The 26964-nt window shown below is 49.0% G+C and overlaps 1 protein-coding gene across 1 annotated transcript in view; it reads right to left on the minus strand.

Annotated features, from left to right (window-relative positions):
- ODR4 (odr-4 GPCR localization factor homolog) overlaps positions 1–24365 on the minus strand; it is a 47800-nt gene extending 23435 nt beyond the window's left edge. The window contains exons 1-6 of the mRNA XM_073593996.1: positions 24221–24365; positions 20653–20787; positions 16514–16648; positions 13911–14006; positions 11903–12009; positions 8628–8664 (exon numbers count right to left, since the gene is read on the minus strand). Coding sequence (XP_073450097.1) covers positions 8628–8664; positions 11903–12009; positions 13911–14006; positions 16514–16648; positions 20653–20751 — 474 coding nt within the window. The 5' untranslated portion in view covers positions 20752–20787; positions 24221–24365. The remainder of the gene's footprint in view (positions 1–8627; positions 8665–11902; positions 12010–13910; positions 14007–16513; positions 16649–20652; positions 20788–24220) is intronic.
- Positions 24366–26964: the final 2599 nt, after the last annotated feature.

Below are 26964 nucleotides of genomic sequence, written 5' to 3' on the forward strand. Positions count from 1 at the left end.
ACTTAAAAATCTCCAAAGGAGACGCTTTAATCATTTCTACAGGTTACATGTTTAGAGTTCCAGAGGAGGTCTAGCGCTAGAATTATTGCTCTCACTCCAACATTAAACTTTTTTTTGTATTTCATTTTTTTTATTATTTTATTACTTTTTTTTTTTTTTTACACTGTCCCTTAAAAAAAAATAAAAAAATGTGATCACTTTTTTTGCTGTCACAAGAAATGTAAACATCTTGTGATAACAAAACAACATGACAGGTCCTCTTTATGGAGAGATTTACCCCAAATCTCTCCTGTACCCCTAACAGCAAAAGATCGAAAAAAAAAAAAAAGCCATGGGTGGTTGGACCTACTCCCGATCATGTGACCACTGTGACAGCCAATCAGAGTGTTCATGTGATTGGACAGACCACACTGGGTAGGAAGGTTTATCTGCTGGGAATGTTGCCTTCTTTCTTCCTCTCTCCCCTTCATCAAAATGCTAAATTTATTTTTTTACATTTTTTTTTTTTTTTTTAGGTAAAACTTTTCCATTACACACCATACTTTATACACTGTGATGTCATCACTGGGTCTCGATGCTTCTCTATGCAAGACAGGCAGATCATGGTTGGTGGGAGGGGCTGGTCATGGCTTCCTGAAAAACAGCAGACCACCCTACATAATGCCCACACATCATGCTAAGCCTGCTTGAGTGATAGGCAGTCCAAGGGCAATCAGGCTGGGGAGGAAAGGGCCAGATGATGCTGGACATACTCCAGCCAGGACATGTGGTGGGGCTCTATCTGATTTGCTGCAGCTTCTAATGCAGATTGTGAGAAGCTCACAGTGTGCAGTGAAATCAGAGGAAGCCGTTTCAGTCCAGGGGAGGAGCCGGGACACCTGTGCAAAACTGAAAAGGGGAGGAGCCGGGACACCTGTGCTAAACTGAAAAGGGGAGGAGCCGGGACACCTGTGCAAGACTGAAAAGGGGAGGAGCCGGGACACCTGTGCAAGACTGAAAAGGGGAGGAGCCGGGACACCTGTGCAAGACTGAAAAGGGGAGGAGCCGGGACACCTGTGCAAGACTGAAAAGGGGAGGAGCCGGGACACCTGTGCAAGACTGAAAAGGGGAGGAGCCGGGACACCTGTGCAAGACTGAAAAGGGGAGGAGCCGGGACACCTGTGCAAGACTGAAAAGGGGAGGAGCCAGGACACCTGTGCAAAACTGAAAGGAAAGCAGAAGGTAACACTTTCAGGCCTTGTCCCTCCCCCCAACCTGTGACTGGACAGTGAAGTAGAAGCAAAAAAAAAACTGATGAGTTCATCTCTCTGCTCTCTCCTCCTATCAGCATGCTCCTTGCACTGCAGCACAATGGACTGTCTCCCTGTACTCTCTCTGCATGTAAGGACTGGAAAGCCGCTATATATTACATTATTGTTCACATGGTACCTCCCTACCTCTACCCTGTTATAGCTGTGGGCCAATCACAGCATCACAACAGTAATCAAGCTGCCATGAATGAAAACCTTTCCTAATAGTTATTAATATTAATAGTTAAAGCGGAGTTCCACACAAAAATGGAACTTCCGCTTTTCGGAACCCCCCCCCCTCCGGTGTCACATTTGGCACCTTTCAGGGGGGAGGGGGGTGCAGATACCTGTCTAAGACAGGTATTTGCACCCACTTCCGGCATAGACTCCCATGGGAGTCTACGCCTCTTCCCGTCCCCACCGCGCTGTCTGCTGGGAACACACAGCTCCCAGGAGAGAGCGGGGACCACTTGGGACGCGCAGCGCGACTCGCGCATGCGCAGTAGGGAACCGGGAAGTGAAGCCGCAACGCTTCACTTCCTGATTCCCTCACCCAGGATGGCGGCGGCAGCTGCCGAGAACCGAGCGGGTTCTTGGCGTCGCCTGCCGACATCGCTGGACCCCGGGACAGGTAAGTGGCCATTTATTAAAAGTCAGCAGCTGCAGTATTTGTAGCTGCTGGCTTTTAATATTTTTTTTTTTGTTGGCGGTGTGGGTGAACCCCCGCTTTAAAGATTGCTTATAACAGTGATCATTAATAATAAAAAAACAAAAAAACCCTGATCACCTCCTAGAGTAGTTCAGTGTTACATCCTGTCATCAGAGTAGTTCAATGTCACCTTAGTAAAAAAAAAAAAAGTAAAAAAAAAAAAAATTGAATAAAAAAAAATAAATATAATTTTTTTTTTTTTTTTTTAAGTACTGTCACCAGTCAGTGTCCCCGATCACCGCCACACCCGTTATATGATGACGCCGTACTGCACTGGTGACAGGATGTAAAAAATATGTGAAACAAAAATAACAACTTTAAAGTGGACTTCCACCCTTTTACAACTCTTCAGCATCTCTCACTAAACTGTGCCCTGTAAACGAATTGGATATTTATTTATTTTTTTTCTCAGCACCTCCTGTATATCTGCTGTATTCATTTTTCCGTTCCTCCTCTCTGGCCGCGGCCCATCGCATCATTTCCTGTTTGCAATGCCTTCTGGGAAGGGGCAGCAACTTCCTCTGACACTGCTGTTGCTATGAAACCTGACCTGAAACCTATTACACTGCTTGTGCTGCACTGAGCATGTGCGAGATCTGCAAGGACGAGATCCAGGAAGAAATACAGTCTGGCTTCAGATGCCCACACTTAAGATGGCCACGGCCTGCTGTAAGTTTATAAAATAACAAACTACTGCTATAAACTAACAAAACAGACCTTAGTTTACAGACTAACTTTACTAGAATGCATTAAGCTTGTGTATTATAGGGGGATTTTTATTTAAAAAGTATAATTTTGGCTGGAACACCACTTTAATCACTTCAGCCCCAGAAGATTTTACCCCCTTCCTGACCAGAGCACATTTTGCGATTCAGCACTGCGTCACTTTAACTGACAATAACGCGGTCGTGCGACGTTGCACAAATAAAACTGATGTCCTCCCCCCCCCCCCCACAAATAGAGCTTTCTTTTGGTGGCATTTGATCCCCACTGCGGTTTTTAGTTTTTGCGCTATAAAAAAAAAAAAAAAAAAAACAAACATTATTTTTTACTTTTTGCTATAATAAATATCCCCCAAAAAATATAAAAAAAAAATTTTTTCCTCAGTCTAGGCCGATACGTATTCTTCTACATGTTTTTGGTAAAAAAAAAAAAAAATAAATAAAAATCGCAATAAGCATATATTGATTGGTTTGCGCAAAAGTTATAGCATCTACAAAATAGGGGATAGATTTGTAGCATTTTTATTATTACTTGTTTTTATTAGTAGTGCCGGCGATCTGCGATTTTTATCGTGACTGCGACATTACGGCGGACACATCGGACAATTTTGACACATTTTTTGAACCATTGGCATTAATACAGCGATCAGTGTGATTAAAAATGCATTGATTAATGTAAAAATGTCACTGGCAGTGAAGGGGTTAACACTAGGGGGCAGTGAAGGGGTTAACACTAGGGGGCAGTGAAGGGGTTAACACTAGGGGGCAGTGAAGGGGTTAAGTGTGTTCCCTGGGAGGTGATTCTAACTGAAGGGGGAGGGGACTGACTAGAGGAAGTGACGGATTGTGATTCCTAGCTAATAAGAACACACGATCTGTCACACCTGTCAGAACAGAACAGGGAAGGGAGTGTTTACACACACACACTATTCCCTGTTCTGTGTCTCCTGGTCACGATCGCTCGTGTCCAGCGGTCATCACGACTGTCGGCCACAAGCATTGGCACCCCCACTGTGCAGCGGGCGCACTCGCCTGCTATCTGGACCCCGCGAGATCACGTACAGTAACGTGATTTCACGCAGGGCAGTGAAACTGCGGCGGCTGGTCCAGAAGCGGTTAAAAAACTCGCCTCTTACTAAACAACTTGGACTGTCTACTTTCCAAAAAGGGGTGATTTGGGGGGTATTTGTACTGGGGGGTGATTTGAGGGGTATTTGTACTGGGGGGTGATTTGGGGGGTATTTGTACTGGGGGGTGATTTGGGGGGTATTTGTACTGGGGGGTGATTTGAGGGGTATTTGTACTGGGGGGTGATTTGGGGGGTATTTGTACTGGGGGGTGATTTGAGGGGTATTTGTACTGGGGGGTGATTTGGGGGGTATTTGTACTGGGGGGTGATTTGGGGGGTATTTGTACTGAGGGGTGATTTGAGGGGTATTTGTACTGGGGGGTGATTTGGGGGGTATTTGTACTGGGGGGTGATTTGGGGGGTATTTGTACTGGGGGGTGATTTGAGGGGTATTTGTACTGGGGGGTGATTTGGGGGGTATTTGTACTGGGGGGTGATTTGGGGGGTATTTGTACTGGGGGGGGTGATTTGGGGGGTATTTGTACTGGGGGGTGATTTGGGGGGTATTTGTACCGAGGGGGTGATTTCGGGGGTATTGTACTGGGGGGTGATTTGGGGGGTATTTGTACTGGGGGGGGTGATTTGGGGGGTATTTGTACTGGGGGGTGATTTGGGGGGTATTTGTACTGGGGGGTGATTTGGGGGGTATTTGTACTGGGGGGTGATTTGGGGGATATTTGTACTGGGGGGTGATTTGGGGGGTATTTGTACTGGGGGGTGATTTGGGGGGTATTTGTACTGGGGGGTGATTTGGGGGGTATTTGTACTGGGGGGTGATTTGGGGGATATTTGTACTGGGGGGTGATTTGGGGGGTATTTGTACTGGGGGGTGATTTGGGGGGTATTTGTACTGGGGGGTGATTTGGGGGGTATTTGTACTGGGGGGTGATTTGGGGGGTATTTGTACTGGGGGGTGATTTGGGGGGTATTTGTACTGGGAGGTGATTTGGGGGGTATTTGTACTGGGGGGTGATTTGGGGGGTATTTGTACTGGGAGGTGATTTGGGGGGTATTTGTACTGGGGGGTGATTTGGGGGGTATTTGTACTGGGGGGTGATTTGGGGGGTATTTGTACTGGGGGGTGATTTGGGGGGTATTTGTACTGGGAGGTGATTTGGGGGGTATTTGTACTGGGGGGTGATTTGGGGGGTATTTGTACTGGGGGGTGATTTGGGGGGTATTTGTACTGGGGGGTGATTTAGGGGGTATTTGTACTGAGGGGTGATTTGGGGGGTATTTGTACCTGGGGGGTGATTTGGGGGGTATTTGTACTGGGGGGGTGATTTGGGGGGTATTTGTACTGGGGGGTGATTTGGGGGGTATTTGTACTGGGAGGTGATTTGGGGGGTATTTGTACTGGGGGGTGATTTCGGGGATATTTGTACTGGGGGGGTGATTTAGGGGGTATTTGTACTGGGGGGTGATTTGGGGGGTATTTGTACTGGGGGGTGATTTGGGGGGTATTTGTACTGAGGGGTGATTTGGGGGGTATTTGTACTGGGGGGGTGATTTAGGGGGTATTTGTACTGAGGGGTGATTTGGGGGGTATTTGTACTGGGGGGGTGATTTAGGAGGTATTTGTACTGAGGGGTGATTTGGGGGGTATTTGTACTGGGGGGTGATTTGGGGGGTATTTGTACTGGGGGGTGATTTGGGGGGTATTTGTACTGGGGGGTGATTTGGGGGGTATTTGTACTGGGGGGTGATTTGGGGGGTATTTGTACTGAGGGGTGATTTGGGGGGTATTTGTACTGGGGGGTGATTTGGGGGGTATTTGTACTGAGGGGTGATTTGGGGGGTATTTGTACTGGGGGGTGATTTGGGGGGTATTTGTACTGGGGGGGTGATTTAGGGGGTATTTGTACTGGGGGGTGATTTGGGGGGTATTTGTACTGGGGGGTGATTTAGGGGGTATTTGTACTGGGGGGTGATTTGGGGGGTATTTGTACTGGGGGGTGATTTGGGGGGTATTTGTACTGGGGGGTGATTTGGGGGGTATTTGTACTGGGGGGTGATTTGGGGGGTATTTGTACTGGGGGGTGATTTAGGGGGTATTTGTACTGGGGGGTGATTTAGGGGGTATTTGTACTGAGGGGTGATTTGGGGGGTATTTGTACCTGGGGGGTGATTTGGGGGGTATTTGTACCGGGGGGGTGATTTGGGGGGTATTTGTACTGGGGGGTGATTTGGGGGGTATTTGTACTGGGAGGTGATTTGGGGGGTATTTGTACTGGGGGGTGATTTCGGGGATATTTGTACTGGGGGGGTGATTTAGGGGGTATTTGTACTGGGAGGTGATTTGGGGGGTATTTGTACTGGGGGGTGATTTGGGGGGTATTTGTACTGAGGGGTGATTTGGGGGGTATTTGTACTGGGGGGGTGATTTAGGGGGTATTTGTACTGAGGGGTGATTTGGGGGGTATTTGTACTGGGGGGGTGATTTAGGAGGTATTTGTACTGAGGGGTGATTTGGGGGGTATTTGTACTGGGGGGTGATTTGGGGGGTATTTGTACTGGGGGGTGATTTGGGGGGTATTTGTACTGGGGGGTGATTTGGGGGGTATTTGTACTGGGGGGTGATTTGGGGGGTATTTGTACTGAGGGGTGATTTGGGGGGTATTTGTACTGGGGGGTGATTTGGGGGGTATTTGTACTGGGGGGGTGATTTAGGGGGTATTTGTACTGGGGGGTGATTTGGGGGGTATTTGTACTGGGGGGTGATTTAGGGGGTATTTGTACTGGGGGGTGATTTGGGGGGTATTTGTACTGGGGGGTGATTTGGGGGGTATTTGTACTGGGGGGTGATTTGGGGGGTATTTGTACTGGGGGGTGATTTGGGGGGTATTTGTACTGGGGGGTGATTTGGGGGGTATTTGTACTGGGGGGTGATTTGGGGGGTATTTGTACTGGGGGGTGATTTGGGGGGTATTTGTACTGGGGGGTGATTTGGGGGGTATTTGTACTGGGGGGTGATTTGGGGGGTATTTGTACTGGGGGGTGATTTGGGGGGTATTTGTACTGGGGGGGTGATTTAGGGGGTATTTGTACTGGGGGGTGATTTGGGGGGTATTTGTACTGGGGGGTGATTTAGGGGGTATTTGTACTGGGGGGTGATTTGGGGGGTATTTGTACTGGGGGGTGATTTGGGGGGTATTTGTACTGGGGGGTGATTTGGGGGGTATTTGTACTGGGGGGTGATTTGGGGGGTATTTGTACTGGGGGGTGATTTGGGGGGTATTTGTACTGGGGGGTGATTTGGGGGGTATTTGTACTGGGGGGTGATTTGGGGGGTATTTGTACTGGGGAGTGATTTGGGGGGTATTTGTACTGGGGGGGTGATTTGGGGGGTATTTGTACTGACATTTTTGGGCCTCAAGAAATGAGATCGGCCATCAGTACATCAGGATTGATAGACATACACTATATTGTCAAAAGTATTGGTCCCCCCCCTTTACACACACATGACCTTTAATGACATCCCAGTCTTATGCTGGCCATACACTATACGAAAAATCGGCTGAAAAATCGTTCGTATAGACACTTCGTTCGTTTTTCGGCAAGTTAATGGGCACAAATCGATAATCGTTTGTGACGTTTTTGTGGGGAAAAAACGAACGGGAAGTTTGGAAAATTTCTGCCGAACGTACGATAAATTGAAAGGTTAATGTGTTTCCCGTCCGAACTGTCTGCACTAGGTATATGGAAAAAAACGAACAAAAAATTATTTATTCATGTCCACTGAACAATTTATCGGTCATTATATGATGGCACGATCGTTTGCGGTCACGGTCGAACGTTCTTTTTTCGAAAATGGGTTCGGCCGATTTTCTGTATAGTGTATGGCCAGCATTAGTCCGGAGGGTTCAATATTGAGTTGGCTCCGCCCTTTACAGCTATAACCGCTTCACCTCTTCTGGGAAGGCCGTCCACAAGGTTTAGGAGGGTGTCTATGGGAATGTTTGACCATTCTTCCAGAAGAGCATTTGTGAAGTCAGGCACTGATGTTGGATGAGAAGGTCTGGCTCGCAGTCTCCGCTCTAATTCATCCCAAAGGTGTTCTATGGGGTTGAGGTCAGGACTCTGTGCAGGCCAGTCAAGTTCCTCCACCCCAAACTCGCTCATCCATGTCATTATGGACCTTGTTTTGTGCACTGGTCCAATCCATTTGGTGTTGGGGGGATGGAGGGGGGATGATTATGGGGTGGGGGAGGGGGATCATGGTGTTGGGGGGGTTATGGTGTGGGGTTGTTTTTCAGGGGTTGGGTAACTTTACTGTTGTCTTATTTTTTAATCTAAAAAAAAAAAAAAGTGTATTTTTTCCCAAAAAAGTGCGCTTGTTAGAGCGCTGCGCAGATACGGTGTGACAGAAAGTATTGCAACGTCCGCCATTTTCTTCTCTGGGGTGTTAGAAAAAAAAATATATAATGTTTGGGGGTTCTAAGTAATTTTCTAGCAAATAAAAAATTATTTTAACTTGTAAAAAAGAGGCTCGGTGATTAAGCGGTTAATAAATGAAGTGAATCTCAGCTGACTTCCATCATCCAATCATGAGCAAGCAAAAACGCTGTTTTTTTTTTCCTAGCACATGATTGGGTATTCTTTGTACTAATCTCTGGAGCCTCTGCACAGTGCCCAGTCTATTTGCCATTAGTAAATCCCCCCCCCCCCATTGGATTTCTATACAAGCCACGCCCCCGGAGACAATACAGTATTTGGATACACCGGACTTTCCAATCAATAATTCCATCGTTTCTGTAAATAGTAAATATGACGGATACCTTCGGGTCTTTAACATCAAACGTCCGGCACACAATCCTTGAAGAAAAAAAAATATTTATATAGTTTATCCGCAATACTGCAGCATTGCTTTTTATTTTACAAGTCCACAACTCAGTATTTGTGTGTGGAAGCAGCGGTCTCTCTGCAGAAGTCCAACACGCTCCCTGCTGAGTCAGATCTACAGCTCCCCATTCAGTAAACTTCCACACAGACCTCCACAGAGGGACCACCGCTTCCACACAGACCTCCGCAGAGAGACCACTGCTTCCACACAGACCTCCGCAGAGAGACCACTGCTTCCACACAGACCTCCGCAGAGAGACCACCGCTTCCACACAGACCTCCGCAGAGAGACCACTGCTTCCACACAGACCTCCACAGAGGGACCACCGCTTCCACACAGACCTCCACAGAGGGACCACTGCTTCCACACAGACCTCCGCAGAGAGACCACTGCTTCCACACAGACCTCCGCAGAGAGACCACTGCTTCCACACAGACCTCCGCAGAGAGACCACTGCTTCCACACAGACCTCCGCAGAGAGACCACTGCTTCCACACAGACCTCCACAGAGGGACCACCGCTTCCACACAGACCTCCGCAGAGAGACCACTGCTTCCACACAGACCTCCGCAGAGAGACCACTGCTTCCACACAGACCTCCACAGAGGGACCACCGCTTCCACACAGACCTCCGCAGAGAGACCACCGCTTCCACACAGACCTCCGCAGAGAGACCACCGCTTCCACACAGACCTCCACAGAGGGACCACCGCTTCCACACAGACCTCCGCAGAGGGACCACCGCTTCCACACAGACCTCCGCAGAGAGACCACCGCTTCCACACAGACCTCCGCAGAGAGACCACCGCTTCCACACAGACCTCCACAGAGGGACCACCGCTTCCACACAGACCTCCGCAGAGAGACCACTGCTTCCACACAGACCTCCGCAGAGAGACCACTGCTTCCACACAGACCTCCACAGAGGGACCACCGCTTCCACACAGACCTCCGCAGAGAGACCACCGCTTCCACACAGACCTCCGCAGAGAGACCACCGCTTCCACACAGACCTCCGCAGAGAGACCACCGCTTCCACACAGACCTCCGCAGAGAGACCACTGCTTCCACACAGACCTCCGCAGAGAGACCACTGCTTCCACACAGACCTCCGCAGAGAGACCACTGCTTCCACACAGACCTCCGCAGAGAGACCACCGCTTCCACACAGACCTCCGCAGAGAGACCACTGCTTCCACACTGAAACAAGAGTCCATCTCTACAACAGGCTGGCAGGCAACAGACTTTTCCACTCAGGCTGTGGCTGCTTTTGAAAAAAAAAAAATACGTTTTTTTTTTACACCTTTTGTTTTAATGCAGCTGAAATGTGTTTAGCGGGAAAAAAATGGAAACTTAATTGAGCTTTAAATATTTTATTTGCCCCATTTTATTAAGCTCGGGTCATGTGATATATATTGGGGTTTGTCATGTCCTGGATATTATACATGTCATAACCAATTATGATTTACCCTGAATAGTCAGGAATCTTTAGTAAACAGTAATAGTGCTGAACCCCTATATTATGTTGGACTCAGTGCTGCCCCCATCCTGTGGAAGGAGAGGAAGGAAAAGGTAACACTCACCTCTTCTGTAATCCAGCACCGGCCTCCTCTCCAGCGCCAGGCTGCCGGCATTCCCGGGGATGACCTGGAGTTTTGGCACCACGGCCATCCAGGTGATGGCTCTCCTAACTGAATGCCAGTCTGTCGCCTCCAGTGACCCCTGTGTCTCCAGTGACCTCTGTGTCTCCAGTGACCCCTGTGTCTCCAGTGACCCCTGTGTCTCCAGTGACCCCTGTGCACGCTCCAGTGACCCCTGTGCCTCCAGTGACCCCTGTGCACGCTCCAGTGACCCCTGTGTCTCCAGTGACCCCTGTGTCTCCAGTGACCTCTGTGTCTCCAGTGACCTCTGTGCCTCCAGTGACCCCTGTGTCTCCAGTGACCCCTGTGCCTCCAGTGACCTCTGTGCCTCCAGTGACCTCTGTGCCTCCAGTGACCTCTGTGTCTCCAGTGACCTCTGTGTCTCCAGTGACCTCTGTGTCTCCAGTGACCAGTGTCTCCAGTGACCCCTGTGTCTCCAGTGACCTCTGTGCCTCCAGTGACCTCTGTGCCTCCAGTGACCTCTGTGTCTCCAGTGACCTCTGTGTCTCCAGTGACCAGTGTCTCCAGTGACCCCTGTGTCTCCAGTGACCCCTGTGTCTCCAGTGACCCCTGTGCACGCTCCAGTGACCAGTGTCTCCAGTGACCCCTGTGCACGCTCCAGTGACCAGTGTCTCCAGTGACCCCCGCGTCTCCAGTGACCCCAGAGCTCCTGTGTCTCCACTGACCCCAGGGCTCCTGTGTCTCCACTGACCCCAGGGCTCCTGTGTCTCCACTGACCCCAGGGCTCCTGTGACCCCAGGGCTCCTGTGTCTCCAGTGACCCCAGGGCTCCTGTGTCTCCAGTGACCCCAGGGCTCCTGTGTCTCCAGTGACCCCAGGGCTCCAGTGACCCCAGGGCTCCCGTGTCTCCAGTGCTCCCGTGTCTCCAGTGACCCCAGGGCTCCCGTGTCTCCAGGGCTCCCGTGTCTCCAGTGACCCCAGGGCTCCCGTGTCTCCAGTGCTCCCGTGTCTCCAGTGACCCCAGGGCTCCCGTGTCTCCAGTGACCCCAGGGCTCCCGTGTCTCCAGTGACCCCAGGGCTCCCGTGTCTCCAGTGACCCCAGGGCTCCTGTGACCACACCATCTCCAGTGGCTCCAACGCTCTTGTACCTCTGGAGACTCTGTGACTCCTTTGCATTCCAGTGTCCCCAGAGCTCCTGTGGCTCCAGTGACTTTGTGACCGCTATGCACCCCAGTGACCCTAGCGCTCTTGTGCCTTGGTAGGATATTGCTGGAACCTTATAACCCCCCCAACAATATGGGGGGTATTGGGGTATCTGACCAGGATGTTTGATGTCTGGATTCTTAGGACTGGCAGCTTCTCCACACCAAAAGAGTTTCACCATCTCCTCGATCTGCAACTGAGGGAAGCTCCACACCAAAATGTAACTGTTTTTGGACAGCTCAACACTCTACTAGAGAGACATCAGACATACGAGATTCTGCCACTAGAGGGCAGTGCTCATCACTATGGGACCATGCTGCCCAAATCTCCTCAATGTAAAGGGGGGCTCCCCTCATACAAGTGTCACAAAGACTCTGCAAACTGAAAGAAGAAATGGTGCCACATACTTGTTTGTAGATGAGCAGATTTGTAATGCTACCCGCTCCGTGATATCCTCATCCGTAAGATTCCACAACTTGTTCTTCATTGCAAACTTCTCTGTTGCAAAGATGAGCTGAAATGTTACGTTGTATTAGAAGATGTACCCAGATTACAGGGAACATATTATTGTCCTAGTACAAATTAGAACATGGAAAGAAGAACCGTCCTCCGTTCTGAGACTCTTCTTTAAAATGAAGCAGCCTATGGACCATGAAAGCCAAGAGCTGGACCCATCACCATGCTCCTTTACACCCCATCACCATGCCCCCTTAGATGCCCCATCCACCATGACCCCTCGCATGCTCCATCACCATGCTCCCCAAGTTACATCATCACCATGCTCCCCAAGTTACATCATCACCATGCTCCCCAAGATGACCCATACATCATGCCCCGATGCCCCATCCACCATGACCCCTCACATGCTACATCACCATGCTGCTTTACACTATCACCATACCCCCTTAGATGCCCCATCCACCATGCTCCCTTAGATGCCCCATCCACCATGCCACCTTAGATGCCCCATCCACCATGACCCCTCACATGCTCCCCAAGTTACATCATTACCATGCTCCCTAAGATGACCCATCACTTTCCCCTTGCAAATGCCCCATTACCATGCTTCCTTAGATACACCATCACCATGCCCTCTCACATGTCCCATCACCATGCTCCTTTAAACTCTATCACCATGCCCCCTTAGATGCCCCATCCACCACGACCCCTCACATGCTCCATCACCATGCTCCCCAAGTTACACCATCACCATGCTCCCCAAGATGACCCATCACTTTCCCCTTGCAAAAGCCCCATCACCATGCTCCCTTAGATGCCCCATCCATCATGCTCCCTTAGATGCCCCATCACCATGCCCCCTTAGATGCCCCATCCATCATGCTCCCTTAGATGCCCCATCACCATGCCCCCTTAGATGCCCCATCCATCATGCTCCCTTAGATGCCCCATCACCATGCTCCCTTAGATGCCCCATTCATCATGCTTCCTTAGATGCCCCATCACCATGCCCCCTTAGATGCCCCATCCATCATGCTCCCTTAGATGCCCCATCACCATGCTCCCTTAGATGCCCCATTCATCATGCTTCCTTAGATGCCCCATCACCATGCCCCCTTAGATGCCCCATCCATCATGCTCCCTTAGATGCCCCATCCATCATGCTTCCTTAGATGCCCCATTCATCATGCTTCCTTAGATGCCCCATTCATCATGCTTCCTTAGATGCCCCATCACCATGCCCCCTTAGATGCCCCATCCATCATGCTCCCTTAGATGACCCATCACCATGCTTCCTTAGATGCCCCATCACCATGCCCTCTCACACATCCCACCACCATGCCCTTTTAAATGCTGCTGATGTTAAGGGGAGTGTTTAAATAATTTATTTCTGAAAATGTACAACACGCCTTAAATCTGAACTCCGCACAATAAATCCATCGGTCATGTGACTTCTTCCTGAATCTCGGTGAGATTTGTGCGTTTCCTCCAGATCTGTGCAGTCATCCAGTGTGAGACTTCCTGTAATAAAGACCGCCCACTGCTGCCCTCTCTCCTTGTGCAGGGGGACTGGTCTTGTCTCCGCCCCCCGCCTGTAGTTTTCAGCAGGCAGCCTATAGTGGGTGGATCCTATTGGGCCCCTCCCACAGCAATGCTCTTTCCTTGTACAGGGTGACTGGTCGTGTCTCCGCCCCCCCTTGTAGTTTTCTGCAGGCAGATTGAAGTGGGTGGAGCCTCCTGGGCCCCTCCCACAGCTCCGCTCCCTCCACAGGCGATGTACAGCACAGTGATGATGTCACTGCTACTTTTACAATGTAATATCTGGATTTACAAAAGGCATTTGGTGCTCACAGAGTGGGAATATTGCTTTGAGAAAAAAAATCTTTAAAATAAGGTTTTTGTCCCCGGAGTTCAGCTTTAAGAACAGATAACTACATTCAACCAATTTCCATTTACCTTTCTTAAAACAGTTGGCGCCTCCTTGGAGAGTTCTGGAGGTGATATCAGAAACACCCCGACCAGCAGGAAACCCCCGGGGAGCATCCGGCTTACCTAGAAAACAGAAAACGTTCAGACCATGGAGAGGAAGACATCCAGAAACAGGAAGGAACCCCCCCCCCATAAGGTGGAGGTACAAAACACCCCCCTTGGTTCTATTCTGAAGTCCTAACACACTTCCTGTCTGAGGGTGACACCGCTGCTCCTCCAAAATGCAGTGAATGAGTGTTGTCACCCTCGGACAGGAAGTACCTTACAGGATCCCCAGGTGAAAAAAGCCTGAAAAGAGAACTAATGCAGCCACCATCTATGCAAAATATGACTTTTTTTTTCTTAGCTTTGGATACAATATAACCTCCATTCATCCCGCTGTTATTTTAATACGTCACCAGAGAGGATTTGATTTAAATCAAAATTTTTAAAGAGCAACTGTCATCTCTGTTCTGCAGTGGCTCCTCCCCTGACCCGCTGTTGGCTCCTCTCCTGACGGCTCCTCCCCTGACCCACTGTTGGCTCCTCCCCTGACGGCTCCTCCTCTGACCCGCTGTTGGCTCCTCTCCTGACGGCTCCTCCCCTGACCCGCTGTTGGCTCCTCCCCTGACGGCTCCTCCCCTGACCCACTGTTGGCTCCTCCCCTGACGGCTCCTCCTCTGACCCGCTGTTGGCTCCTCCCCTGACGGCTCCTCCTCTGACCCACTGTTGGCTCCTCCCCTGACGGCTCCTCCTCTGACCCACTGTTGGCTCCTCCCCTGACGGCTCCTCCCCTGACCCACTGTTGGCTCCTCCCCTGACGGCTCCTCCCCTGACCCACTGTTGGCTCCTCCCCTGACCCACTGTTGGCTCCTCCCCTGACGGCTCCTCCTCTGACCCACTGTTGGCTCCTCCCCTGACGGCTCCTCCCCTGACCCGCTGTTGGCTCACCGACAGTCTCATTCACTTTAATGGGACGGCTGGTGATGCGGCGCTGACAAGGTGAGGGACGTGGCGGCAGCAGGTGATTGGTCGCCCGCTAACAGGCGCTGCCACAATGGACCTGAAATGACAGGTGCTCTTTACATGTGAGGACTCATTCTTGCTGGTAGTTGGAATCTTTAATATTTGGAAACAAAATTAAGTTTTTTTATTAGAATAATAAGCTGTCTGGTTAGCAAAACAGCGATATCAGAACCGATTCAATCGTACAGTTTGTAGTGTACATAGATATGAAAAACAATGGGATAAAGGAATATTCCTGAACTTTAGTTTATGTCATGATTACTGTGAAATTGTGTGATTGTATCAATGCAGTGCATGTTATCTCAGCCTGCAGAGCTTGGATTCATTGAATGAGTTTACCAAAAATGTAAATATTGCAGAATATACAGCCTCATACTACATAACTAAACTCCATTTCATGCTGAATAAAACTAAAATTATTAATGTATCTTAAATAGAAAACAATCTTTATTTTTTTTTTACTCCAAAAGCTGTTTATTAAAATAAAGAAGAAAAAAAAGAAATCGATTTAAATAATAAAAAAGAAAAAAAAACGGATTTATTTGTTTTTTTTTTTTTTAAATCATTGATTTATATCCACCCTGTACTTCACCCCCCTCAGCAACTCCTGGGGGTATGCTGGAGCTGTCGGCTGTGAGTGACATCACAGCACTTCCTTCTTGAACAAAGGCTTAGGCAGAGCTAAAGCCCCCCAAACCCGCCCCTCCCTGCAGGGGCCCAAACCCGCCCCTCCCTGCAAAGGCCCAAACCCGCCCCTCCCTGCAAAGGCCCAAACCCGCCCCTCCCTGCAAAGGCCCAAACCCGCCCCTCCCTGCAAAGGCCCAAACCCGCCCCTCCCTGCAAAGGCCCAAACCCGCCCCTCCCTGCAAAGGCCCAAACCCGCCCCTCCCTGCAGGGGCCCAAACCCGCCCCTCCCTGCAGGGGCCCAAACCCGCCCCTCCCTGCAGGGGCCCAAACCCGCCCCTCCCTGCAGGGGCCCAAACCCGCCCCTCCCTGCAGGGGCCCAAACCCGCCCCTCCCTGCAGGGGCCCAAACCCGCCCCTCCCTGCAAAGGCCCAAACCCGCCCCTCCCTGCAGGGGCCCAAACCCGCCCCTCCCTGCAGGGGCCCAAACCCGCCCCTCCCTGCAAAGGCCCAAACCCGCCCCTCCCTGCAGGGGCCCAAACCCGCCCCTCCCTGCAGGGGCCCAAACCCGCCCCTCCCTGCAAAGGCCCAAACCCGCCCCTCCCTGCAGGGGCCCAAACCCGCCCCTCCCTGCAGGGGCCCAAACCCGCCCCTCCCTGAAGCACCTATTACCCACCACTCCTTGCAAGCAACCCCTACCTGTCTCTCCCTGATCTCCATCCCTGATATCTCCATGCCTATCTCTACCTCTCTATCTTCGCTCTCTCTATCTATCTCTATCATATATGACATGAAAAAAAATAAAAGCAGAAATACAAGATCTGAAATAAAGCAGAACTCGTATTTTGTCAACATTGGCTTATTATTAACAATCTCTGTATTTATAATAATAATATTATATTTAATGATTTTATGTTATTTTTTTCTTCATTTATACCCCACCTGACTGACGTGGATACAGAACCATTCCTCATCGATTTCTTCCGCTTTGGATTTGGACTTCTGGGGTCCTTCCCCCGGATCTTCCTTCGGGGGGGTCCGAGCGGCCAGAACAATATAATCTCTCTGTGAGGAGCACTAAAAATGGAAGACAAGGAAGGATGGAGGGCGATGGTCACTGGACTTGGGTTTGGTTATTGTAGGAAAACGAGAACATGGAAATAGCGGGTCCCATACATTATGACCGCCAATCAATCCAATTCGAATATTAAAGCCGGAAAAACAGGGAAATACACCAATAAAATCCATACAACCGAAGAGCTTCACTTGCTGAAGGATTTCTATTACTGTCCATCCAGTCTGGAGATTTACACAGCTCTGCCTCATAGTAAAGTCTTGAAGGGCAGACAACCTGATTTGTGTTTTTCTGCTATAGTTCAGTAATACTATTAGGTCTTGTCCCTCCCCTCGCCTGGTGATTGGACAGTTTAAAAAGGAGAAGCAGCACACTGAGGAGCTCATCTCTGTCATTCTGCTCTCTCCTATCAGCATCTCCCTTTCTAGCACATGACCACTGCAGCACAATTGTTTGCCACTTTGTGCTGCTTCTCCCTCTTCCAGTCTGAGCTCTGCTGTACAGAGATTGTAAAAAAGGCTAACACCTAGATAAATTCAGGTACTTACATTGCTTGTTAGTTTATCTGTTGATGGGCTTATTTTTTTCTTTTGGAGGGGGGGTGGAGTTCTGCTTTAAGTATTATGGGATGTTTAATGGGTGGAGGATACCTTTTATAATTCCCAATATAACAAATATATGGGAAGGCGACACAACAGCCAAGTTAATAGTCTGGTATGGCAGGCCGACAACGCTGCTGCTGGTTGTAAGGCAATAAGTCGGTGTTGTCAGCTTTCCACAGGAAGTGTCAGATCTCCAGAGAGGAAACTTTGTAACAAATTCACTCAAAAATCATTTCCATCAGGAAACTGTCAGCAGCGAGGCATGATGGGAAACATACAGAAGAACTAAAAGGCAAAACTTGACCGGTATGAGACCCCCTGCCAGAGTTTATTGCTGTCTGTGTCCCCATTAGACATGAACTAGGGGGCCAACTCTAAAATGGAAATGTATGCAATGTGCCACCATTACTTACTATAAAAAGGTAAACCCACATATGTATTTATACAGTCCCTTTCTCCATGTGTTGCCTCCCCATTTTATTTAATTTTAATTTTATTTATTTTTTAATATTTATATTTTTATATTTTTTTTTTATCAATTTTATTGAATTTTATATTTATTTTAGTTATATATTTTTTTTAATTTTTATATTTATTTTAGTTTCCTTTTTTTCTCTCCTCCCCCCCCCCCCCCTTTTTTCCACCCCCCTCGTTTCTTTTTCTCTCCCCCCCCCCCCCCTCAATTTGCTCCCCTTTATATAAAAGGAGATTACCCTTCTCTGTTTGTCCTGATTAGCATTATCACCAAAGAGTAAAAGAAAATCCAAAATCCCCCCCCCCCCAGAACAGAAATAGGAGTGGAAATCTTCCAATTGGGACACTAGTTCTGATGACAACCAGGGATTCCCTCTCACTTCCTGTTGTGACTATGGGACAGGAAGTGAAGAGAAATCTTCCTAATGGGACACCCGACAGGGGTTATAACCCTCCTGTACTCTATTCATTCAAAGACCGGGCCTTGTGTGGCACTTTTTGTTTAAAAATCTGTATTTTTTTTTTTGTTTTGCTAGAAAATTACTTAGAATCCCTCAAAATTGTATATTTTTTAAAGCAGAGGCCCTAGAGAATTAAACGGTAGGTTTTGCAATTTTCTATGTCACGCGGTATTTGCGCAGCGGTTTTCAAACGCAATAAATAAATACATGAAAAAAAAAAAACAAAAAACCTTTTTTTTAATGCACAAAAAACAAAATATAAAACGCCCAATGTTTTTTTGTAAAATATAAAAAATGAAGTTACGGCGAGTAAATGGATACCCAACATGTCACGTTTTAAAATAGCACACGCCCGTACAACGGCGACAAACGATGTCAATGTTACTATCCATAGGCAACGCTTAAAAGCCTTGACAGCAGGCATCAGTAAATGGCGGATCGCGGTTTCGGATCCGGGCTGAGTCAATGTATCATCCGGACCCCTGCGGTGCCACCCTTTAAGAGTTGTTCTGCCCACAGCCACCACCAGTCTCAGAGCCGGCAGCTGGAGGCAGGACAGCTCTGGGCAGAGGGTGGGGGTGGGGGGGCGGTATGAGTTAACAAGCAGGTGATTGGTTGTGAGGAGGCACGGCAGTCATCGCACAAAACATGCGATTCGGACCTCTGCTGGAAGAATAATTTTACCGATTGGCCCTCCGTAAAATTTTAATTCAATGCCCCCTTGCTTTACAGGTCACCACTTTAGATGTAGGAGGTCCGGTGTTAGAATTACTGACATTTGTGATAATACCTCACATGTGTGGGAAGATCGCTGTTCGTGCGCGTGCGGGGCCGATGCGTGCGTTCACCTTTGGTGTGCCAGCAGAGGGGGCGGGGGCGCTTGACTTTTTTTAATTATTAATTTCTTTATTTTTTATTAATCTTTTTCAGGTCACCACTTTAGATGTACAGAGATCTATTACTAGAATCGCTGCCCGTGTTCTGACATTCGCAGGGATACCTCACATGTGTGGGGTGATTGACGTTTCTGTGCGTGCGTTCACCTTTGCGCGCTCTTTATTTTTTTTATTGAAGAGGTTTTTTATTTATTTTATTTATCTATTAATTAATTTATGAATTTATTAAGGCAATTGCCGTTTGCGTGTGTGCGTGACTGATGAGTGTGTTCACTTTTAAGCATGAGCACGGGGGGGGGGGGGGGGCTCTATCTTTTTTTTTTTTTTTTAAATAATAAATATACTTATTTATTATAAATTTCTTTTTTTTTATATACATGTATTTATTTTTTAAATATAAATGTATTTACTTTTTACACTGTTGCGTTAAACGTTTATCACTTTTATTGTCATCACAGAGAATATAAAAACCCTCTGTGATAGAAATAGGCAGTGACAGGTGCTCTTTAACCACTTGCTTACCGGGCACTTAAACCCCTCCCCCTTCCTGTCCAGACCAATTTATAGCCTTCAACGCTGATGCACTTTGAATGACAATTGCGCGGGTCGTGCTACACTGTACCCAAATTACATTTTTATTATTTTTTCCCCACAAATAGAGCTTTCTTTTGGTGGCATTTGATCACCTCTGCGGTTTTTATTTTTTGTTAAAAAAAAATTAAAAAGACCGAAATTAAAAAAATTTTTTTTATATTTTGTTATAAAATTTTGCAAACAGGTAATTTTTCTCCTTCATTGATGTACGCTGATGAGGCGGCACTGATGGGCACCAATAGGTGGCACTGATGGGCACTGATGGGTGGCAATAATGGGCACTGATTGGTTACACTGATAGGCAGCACTTCTAGGTGGCACTGATTGGCACCACTGGTGGGCATTAATAGGTTACACTGGTGGGGGGTACTGGTGGGCACAGATGAGGCAGAATTGCCTCTTCCTCTTCGGACCGATGTCCCTTCCACATAAGCCGGTGATCAGCTGTCAGCGTGAGGAGAAAAAAAAAAAAAAAGATTACCGAGCTTTTGTTTACATCATGTGATCAGCTGTCATTGGCTGACAGCTGATCACTTAGTAATGGGCTGGGATCGGCCCCTTACTCGGATCTGCGATCCCCTGAGTCTCAGTGAGCATGCGCTGCAGGGAGCGTGCGTCATAGGACGGCCTCCCGGAAATTCAGGTCCGCGCCGTGGCCGTCGCTCGGCTATAGCGCGGACGGCAAGTGGTTAAGGAGAGATCCATTGGACCCCAGATGTCTCCATTGCCCTGATGAAGCCGATATCAGTGTGATCCGATGATTTCCCAATGCGGAGATCCTCCCGGTATAAACGCTCACAGTCCAGCGACATTCCGCTACACAAAGTGGAATAAAAGTTTTGCCCTTTAGTTCTGATTTAAGGATTAAATTCTCTTCAAATACAGAACAAAAAAAAGTGTTTAAAATAAAATACACAAAAGGCGCCAAAAAAGTTAATTTTTTTTTTTTTTTTTTGCGATCGTTGTGCGTCGTACTTACTTGTCCTATCAGAAGTCCGGTAACAAAGTTGCTTTTCAGATGAGAGATTCTTGTAAAATACTTTTGAACGGATTCATCAACATAATAACTCCGCCCCATTCTTCAGGAGTTCCGATCCAGAATGGATCATAAAATCTGCAACACAAACAGATGATATTATATACTGACCGCGGATTTTATGTATTATTTTACCATAAAGTAGACGTAAACCGCAACCGAATATTAAAATTTACTAAAAGCAGTGTGCGTCTTACCCACCTCACCTCCGGAAGATTTACCCCCCCTTCATGACCAGGCCATTTGTCGCTATCCAGCACTGCGCTACTTTAACTGGCGATTGCGCAGTCACGTAACATTGTATACAAAGGACATTTATTTTATTTTTTACACAAATAGAACTTTCTTTGGGTGGTATTTCATCACCTCTGTTTTTTTTTTTTTTTTTTTTTATATAAAATGAAAAAAAAAAAAAAAGTGAAATTTTTGAAAACAAAAAAATATTTTACTTTCTGCTGTAAAACAGATCTAATAAAAATTAAAATGTTTTTTTAAATCAAATGTATTCATAAATGTAGGCCAAAATGTATTCTGCCTGGTAAAAAAAAAAATCCCAGTAAGTGTTTATTGATTGGTTTGTGCAAAAGTTATCACATCTACAAACTATGAGATATACTGGAATCCGTATTATTTTATTATTTATACTAGTAATGGCGGTGATGACACAGGAGTTCATCTGAGCAGAAACATACAGAGACATTTTCTTCACCTTCCCCTCATGTTTTCTGACATTCGTGCAACGAATACTTTACAAATAGACTCGCTATGCACAGGGGGGTAGCGGGGGTTGTCAGCACCCGGGGGAAGGGCAAGTCATTTGCACCCCCCCAACCCATGCACTTTTAGATACCCCCTCTCTGAATACACCCCCCAGATACACCCCTCCACACTCAGATCACACCCCCTCCCTGATCATCCCCCCCACAGCCTCCTCACTCTGCTCACACACCCCCAGATACCCCCTCCCCCACTCTGATCACCCCCCAGATACACCCCTCCACACTCAGATCACACCCCCAGATACCCCCTCCCTGATCACCCCCCCCCCAGATACCTCCTCCCCTACTCTGATCACACCCCCAGATACACCCCCCCCCCCACACAGCCTCCTCACTCTGCTCACACCCCCCTAGATACCACCTCCCTGGTCACCAACCCCCCCAGATACCCCCACTCTGATCACCCCCAAAGATACACCCCTCCACACTCAGATCACACCCCCTCCCTGATCATCCCCCCCACAGCCTCCTCACTCTGCTCACACACCCCCAGATACCCCCCTCCCCCACTCTGATCACCCCCCAGATACACCCCTCCACACTCAGATCACACCCCCAGATACCCCCTCCCTGATCACCCCCCCCCCCCAGATACCTCCTCCCCTACTCTGATCACACCCCAGATACACCCCCCCACACACACACACAGCCTCCTCACTCTGCTCACCCCCCCCCCCCCCAGATACCACCTCCCTGATCACCAACCCCCCCAGATACCCCTACTCTGATCACACCCCCCCCCCCCCACACAGCCTCCTCACTCTGCTCACACACCCCTAGATACCACCTCCCTGATCACCAACCCCCCCCAGATACCCCCACTCTGATCACCCCCAAAGATACACCCCTCCACACTCAGATCACACCCCCAGATACCCCCTCCCTGATCACCCTCCCCCAGATACCCCCTCCCCTACTCTGATCACACCCCCAGATACACCCCCCCCCCCACACACAGCCTCCTCACTCTGCTCACACACCCCCAGATACCACCTCCCTGATCACCAACCCCCCCAGATACCCCCACCCTGATCACCCCCAAAGATACACCCCTCCACACTCAGATCACACCCCCAGATACCCCCCTCCCTGATCACCCCCCCCCCCCAGATCCCCTCCCCCACTCTGATCACACTCCCAGATACACCCCTCCACACTCAGATCACACCCCCAGATACCCCCTCCCTGATCACCCCCCCCCAGATACCCCCTCCCCCACTCTGATCACACTCCCAGATACCCCCCCACACAGCCTCCTCACTCTGCTCACACACCCCCAGATACCACCTCCCTGATCACCAACCCCCCCCCAGATACCCCCACCCTGATCACCCCCCCAGATACACCCCTCCACACTCAGATCACACCCCCAGATACCCCCTCCCTGATCACCCCCCCAGATACCCCCTCCCCCACTCTGATCACACTCCCAGATACCCCTCCCACACAGCCTCCTCACAACCCCCCCAGATACCCCCTCCCCTAGTCTGATCACACCCCCCCCAGATACCCCCTCCCCCAGTCTGATCACACCCCCCCAGTCTGATCACACCCCCCCAGATACCCCCTCCCCCAGTCTGATCACACCCCCCCAGATACCCCCACAGATACCCTCACTCTGATCACACCCCCCCAGATACCCCCTCCCCCAGTCTGATCACACCCCCCCAGTCTGATCACACCCCCCCAGATACCCCCTCCCCCAGTCTGATCACACCCCCCCAGATACCCCCACAGATACCCTCACTCTGATCACACCCCCCCAGATACCCCCTCCCCCAGTCTGATCACCCCCCCCAGATACCCCCACTCTGATCACACACCCCCCAGATACCCCCTCCCCCACTCTGATTACACTCCCAGTTACCCCCCACACAGCCTTCTCAGCCCCCCCCCCCCAGATCACACACCCCCAAATACCCCTACCCTGATCAACCCCCCCCCCCACTCTGATCACACTCCCTTACACCCCCACCAGATACCCCCACTCTGATCTCCCCTCCCCCAGTCTGATCACACACCCCCAGATACCCCTCCCTTTCCACTCAGATCATACACCAGCTGTCCCCCCAGAAGGAAGCCTCTTCTAAAGATGATGCACAAGAAAGTCCACAAACAGTTTTCTGAAGACAAGCAGACTAAGGACATGGATTACTGGAACCATGTCCCGTGGTCTGATGAGACCAAGATAAACGTATTTGGTTCAGATGGTGACAAGCGTATGTGGGGGCAACCAGGTGAGGAGGACAAAGACAAGTGTGTCTTGTCTACAGTCAAGCATGGTGGTGGGAGTGTCATGGTCTGGGGGTACATGAGTGCTGCCGGCACTGGGGGGCTACAGATCATTGAGGGAACCATGAATGCCAACATGTACTGTGACCTACTGAAGCAGAGCAGTGCTGGAAAATAATGGTGGCCACACAAAATATTGACACTTTGGGCCCAATTTGGAGATTTTCACTTAGGGGTGTACTGACTTTTGTTGCCAGCGGTTTAGACATTAATGGCTGTGTGTTGAGTTATTTTGAGGGGACAGCAAATTTACACTGTTATACAAGCTGTACACTCACTACTTTACATTGTAGACAAGTGTCATTTCTTCAGTGTTGTCACATGAAAAGAGAGAAGAAAAGATTTACACAAATGTCACTGAGGGGTGTACTTACTTTTGTCAGATTCTGTATATATATATATACATCACACACACAGTATATACACACAATCTCATATACCTCCTCCAGGACTGTCTCTCTTACAGCTGTGCTCCAGCGTGCTTCCTCCAGGAATCCAGAGCGAGGCTTGGAACTCAGAACATTGCATTGTGGGACACGCCTCCTTCTGTAGGACTACGTGGTGTCTGTGTGATGTCATCAGTCCCGCCCCTCTCCATTCACAGACATTTCCTGGAGGAAATCGTCCAACCAACAAATGGAAACAATGTCTGTGTGCAAATCCAGACATCTTCTTAAAGGGTAACTCCACTTTTGTGGGAAAAAAATTAGCAAAAAAAAAAAATAATAAAAATCTAGCATTTAATAATAAAGTATATAAAATTGTGACACAAGTCATATTGTAATTGAATGTTATTAACCTCTTGCCGACCAGCCGCCATCATTAACCACTTGCCGACCGCCTAACGCAGATATACTGTGGCAGAATGGCACGGGCAGGCAGAATCACGTACCCATACATGATCTGCCTCCCGCGGGCGGACCCCCCGGTGCCAGCGGCAGTCGGCATTTGTCTGGGAGCGTTCTGTGATGAGGGGGAGGCCATCCGATCGTGGCCCCCCCCTCGCGATCGCTCCCAGCCAATGGGAATCCTCCCCTGCTTGTGTGTAGTGCACACAGGCAGAGGATGTGATGTCATCTCTTCTCGGCTCGGCAGTTTCAGTTCCAGCGCCGAGGAGAGAAGACATGTGAGTGCACAACACACACACACACAGTAGAACATGCCAGGCATACTTTACACCTCCGACCCCCCCCCCCCGATCCCCCCCCAATCACCCCCCCCCCCGTCACACTGACACCAAGCAGTATTTTTTTTCTGATTACTGCTAGGTGTCAGTTTGTGACAGTTAGCCTCGGTTCACACCAGAGGCGGCACGACTTGCAGGTCGCCTCACCGAGGCGACCTGCACACGACTGCCGGGGCGACTTGCATAAAGACTTCTGTATAGAAGTCTATGCAAGTCGCCCCCAAAGTCATACAGGAACCTTTTTCTAAGTCGGAGCGACGCTGTACTGAACGGGACGCTACTTGTCAGGCGACCTAGGTCACATGACAAGTCGTCCCAGTGTGAACCGAGCCTTAGTGTTTTAGGACAGTGAGTATTACCCCCCTTTAGGTCTAGGATACCCCCCTAACCCCCCCTAATAAAGTTTTAACCCCTTGATCACCCCCTGTCCCCAGTGTCGCTAAGCGATCATTTTTCTGATCGCTGTATTAGTGTCGCTGGTGACGCTAGTTAGGGAGGTAAATATTTAGGTTCGCCGTCAGCGTTTTATAGCGACAGGGACCCCCATATACTATCTAATAAATGTTTTAACCCCTTGATTGCCCCCTAGTTAACCCTTTCACCACTGATCACCGTATAACCATTACGGGTGACGCTGGTTAGTTACCTGCTAGCACCTGCGTTTTGCCCCTCCGCCCGGCCCAGCCCACCCAAGTGCAGTATCGATCGATCACTGTCACTTACAAGGCACTAAACGCATAACTGCAGCGTTCACAGAGTCAAGCCTGATCCCTGCGATCGCTAACAGTTTTTTTGGTAGTGTTTTGGTGAACTGGCAAGCACCAGCGGCCTAGTACACCCCGGTCGTAGCCAAACCAGCACTGCAGTAACACTTGGTGACGTGGCGAGTCCCATAAGTGCAGTTCAAGCTGGTGAGGTGGCAAGCACAAGTAGTGTCCCGCTGCCACCAAGAAGAAGACAAACACAGGCCCGTCATGCCCATAGTGCCCTTCCTGCTGCATTCGCCAATCCTAATTGGGAACCCACCGCTTCTGCAGCGCCCGTACTTCCCCCATTCACATCCCCAATCAAATGCAGTCGGCTGCATGAGAGGCATTTTTATGTGCTCCCGAGTACCCCTACCCAACGAACCCCCCCAAAAAAGATGTCGTGTCTGCAGCAAGTGCGGATATAGGCGTGACACCCGCTATTATTGTCCCTCCTGTCCTGACAATCCTGGTCTTTGCATTGGTGAATGTTTTGAACGCTACCATTCACTAGTTTAGTATTAGCGTAGGGTACAGCATTGCACAGACTAGGCACACTTTCACAGGGTCTCCCAAGATGGAACCGGTTACAGTTATAAAAGTTACAGTTACAAAAAAAAGTGTAAAAATAAAATAAAAAATATATATATAAAATAAAAAAAAATAGTTGTTGTTTTATTGTTCTCTCTCTCTATTCTCTCTCTCTATTGTTCTGCTCTTTTTTACTGTATTCTATTCCGCAATGTTTTATTGTTATTATGTTTTATCATGTTTGCTTTTCAGGTATGCAATTTTTTATACTTTACCGTTTACTGTGTTTTATTGTTAACCATTTTTTTTCTTCAGGTATGCCATTCACGACTTTGAGTGGTTATACCAGAATGATGCCTGCAGGTTTAGGTATCATCTTGGTATCATTCTTTTCAGCCAGCGGTCGGCTTTCATGTAAAAGCAATCCTAGTGGCTAATTAGCCTCTAGACTGCTTTTACAAGCCGTGGGAGGGAATGCCCCCCCCCCCCCACCGTCTTCCGTGTTTTTCTCTGGCTCTCCTGTCTCAACAGGGAACCTGAGAATCCAGCCGGTGATTCAGCCAGCTGACCATAGAGCTGATCAGAGACCAGAGTGGCTCCAAACATCTCTATGGCCTAAGAAACCAGAAGCTACGAGCATTTTATGACTTAGATTTCGCCGGATGTAAACAGCGCCATTGGGAAAGCATTTTATCACACTGATCTTGGTGTGGTCAGATGC

Source organism: Aquarana catesbeiana, linkage group LG07 (assembly GCF_042186555.1).
Source record: "Aquarana catesbeiana isolate 2022-GZ linkage group LG07, ASM4218655v1, whole genome shotgun sequence".
Classification (NCBI taxonomy): Eukaryota; Metazoa; Chordata; class Amphibia; order Anura; family Ranidae; genus Aquarana; species Aquarana catesbeiana.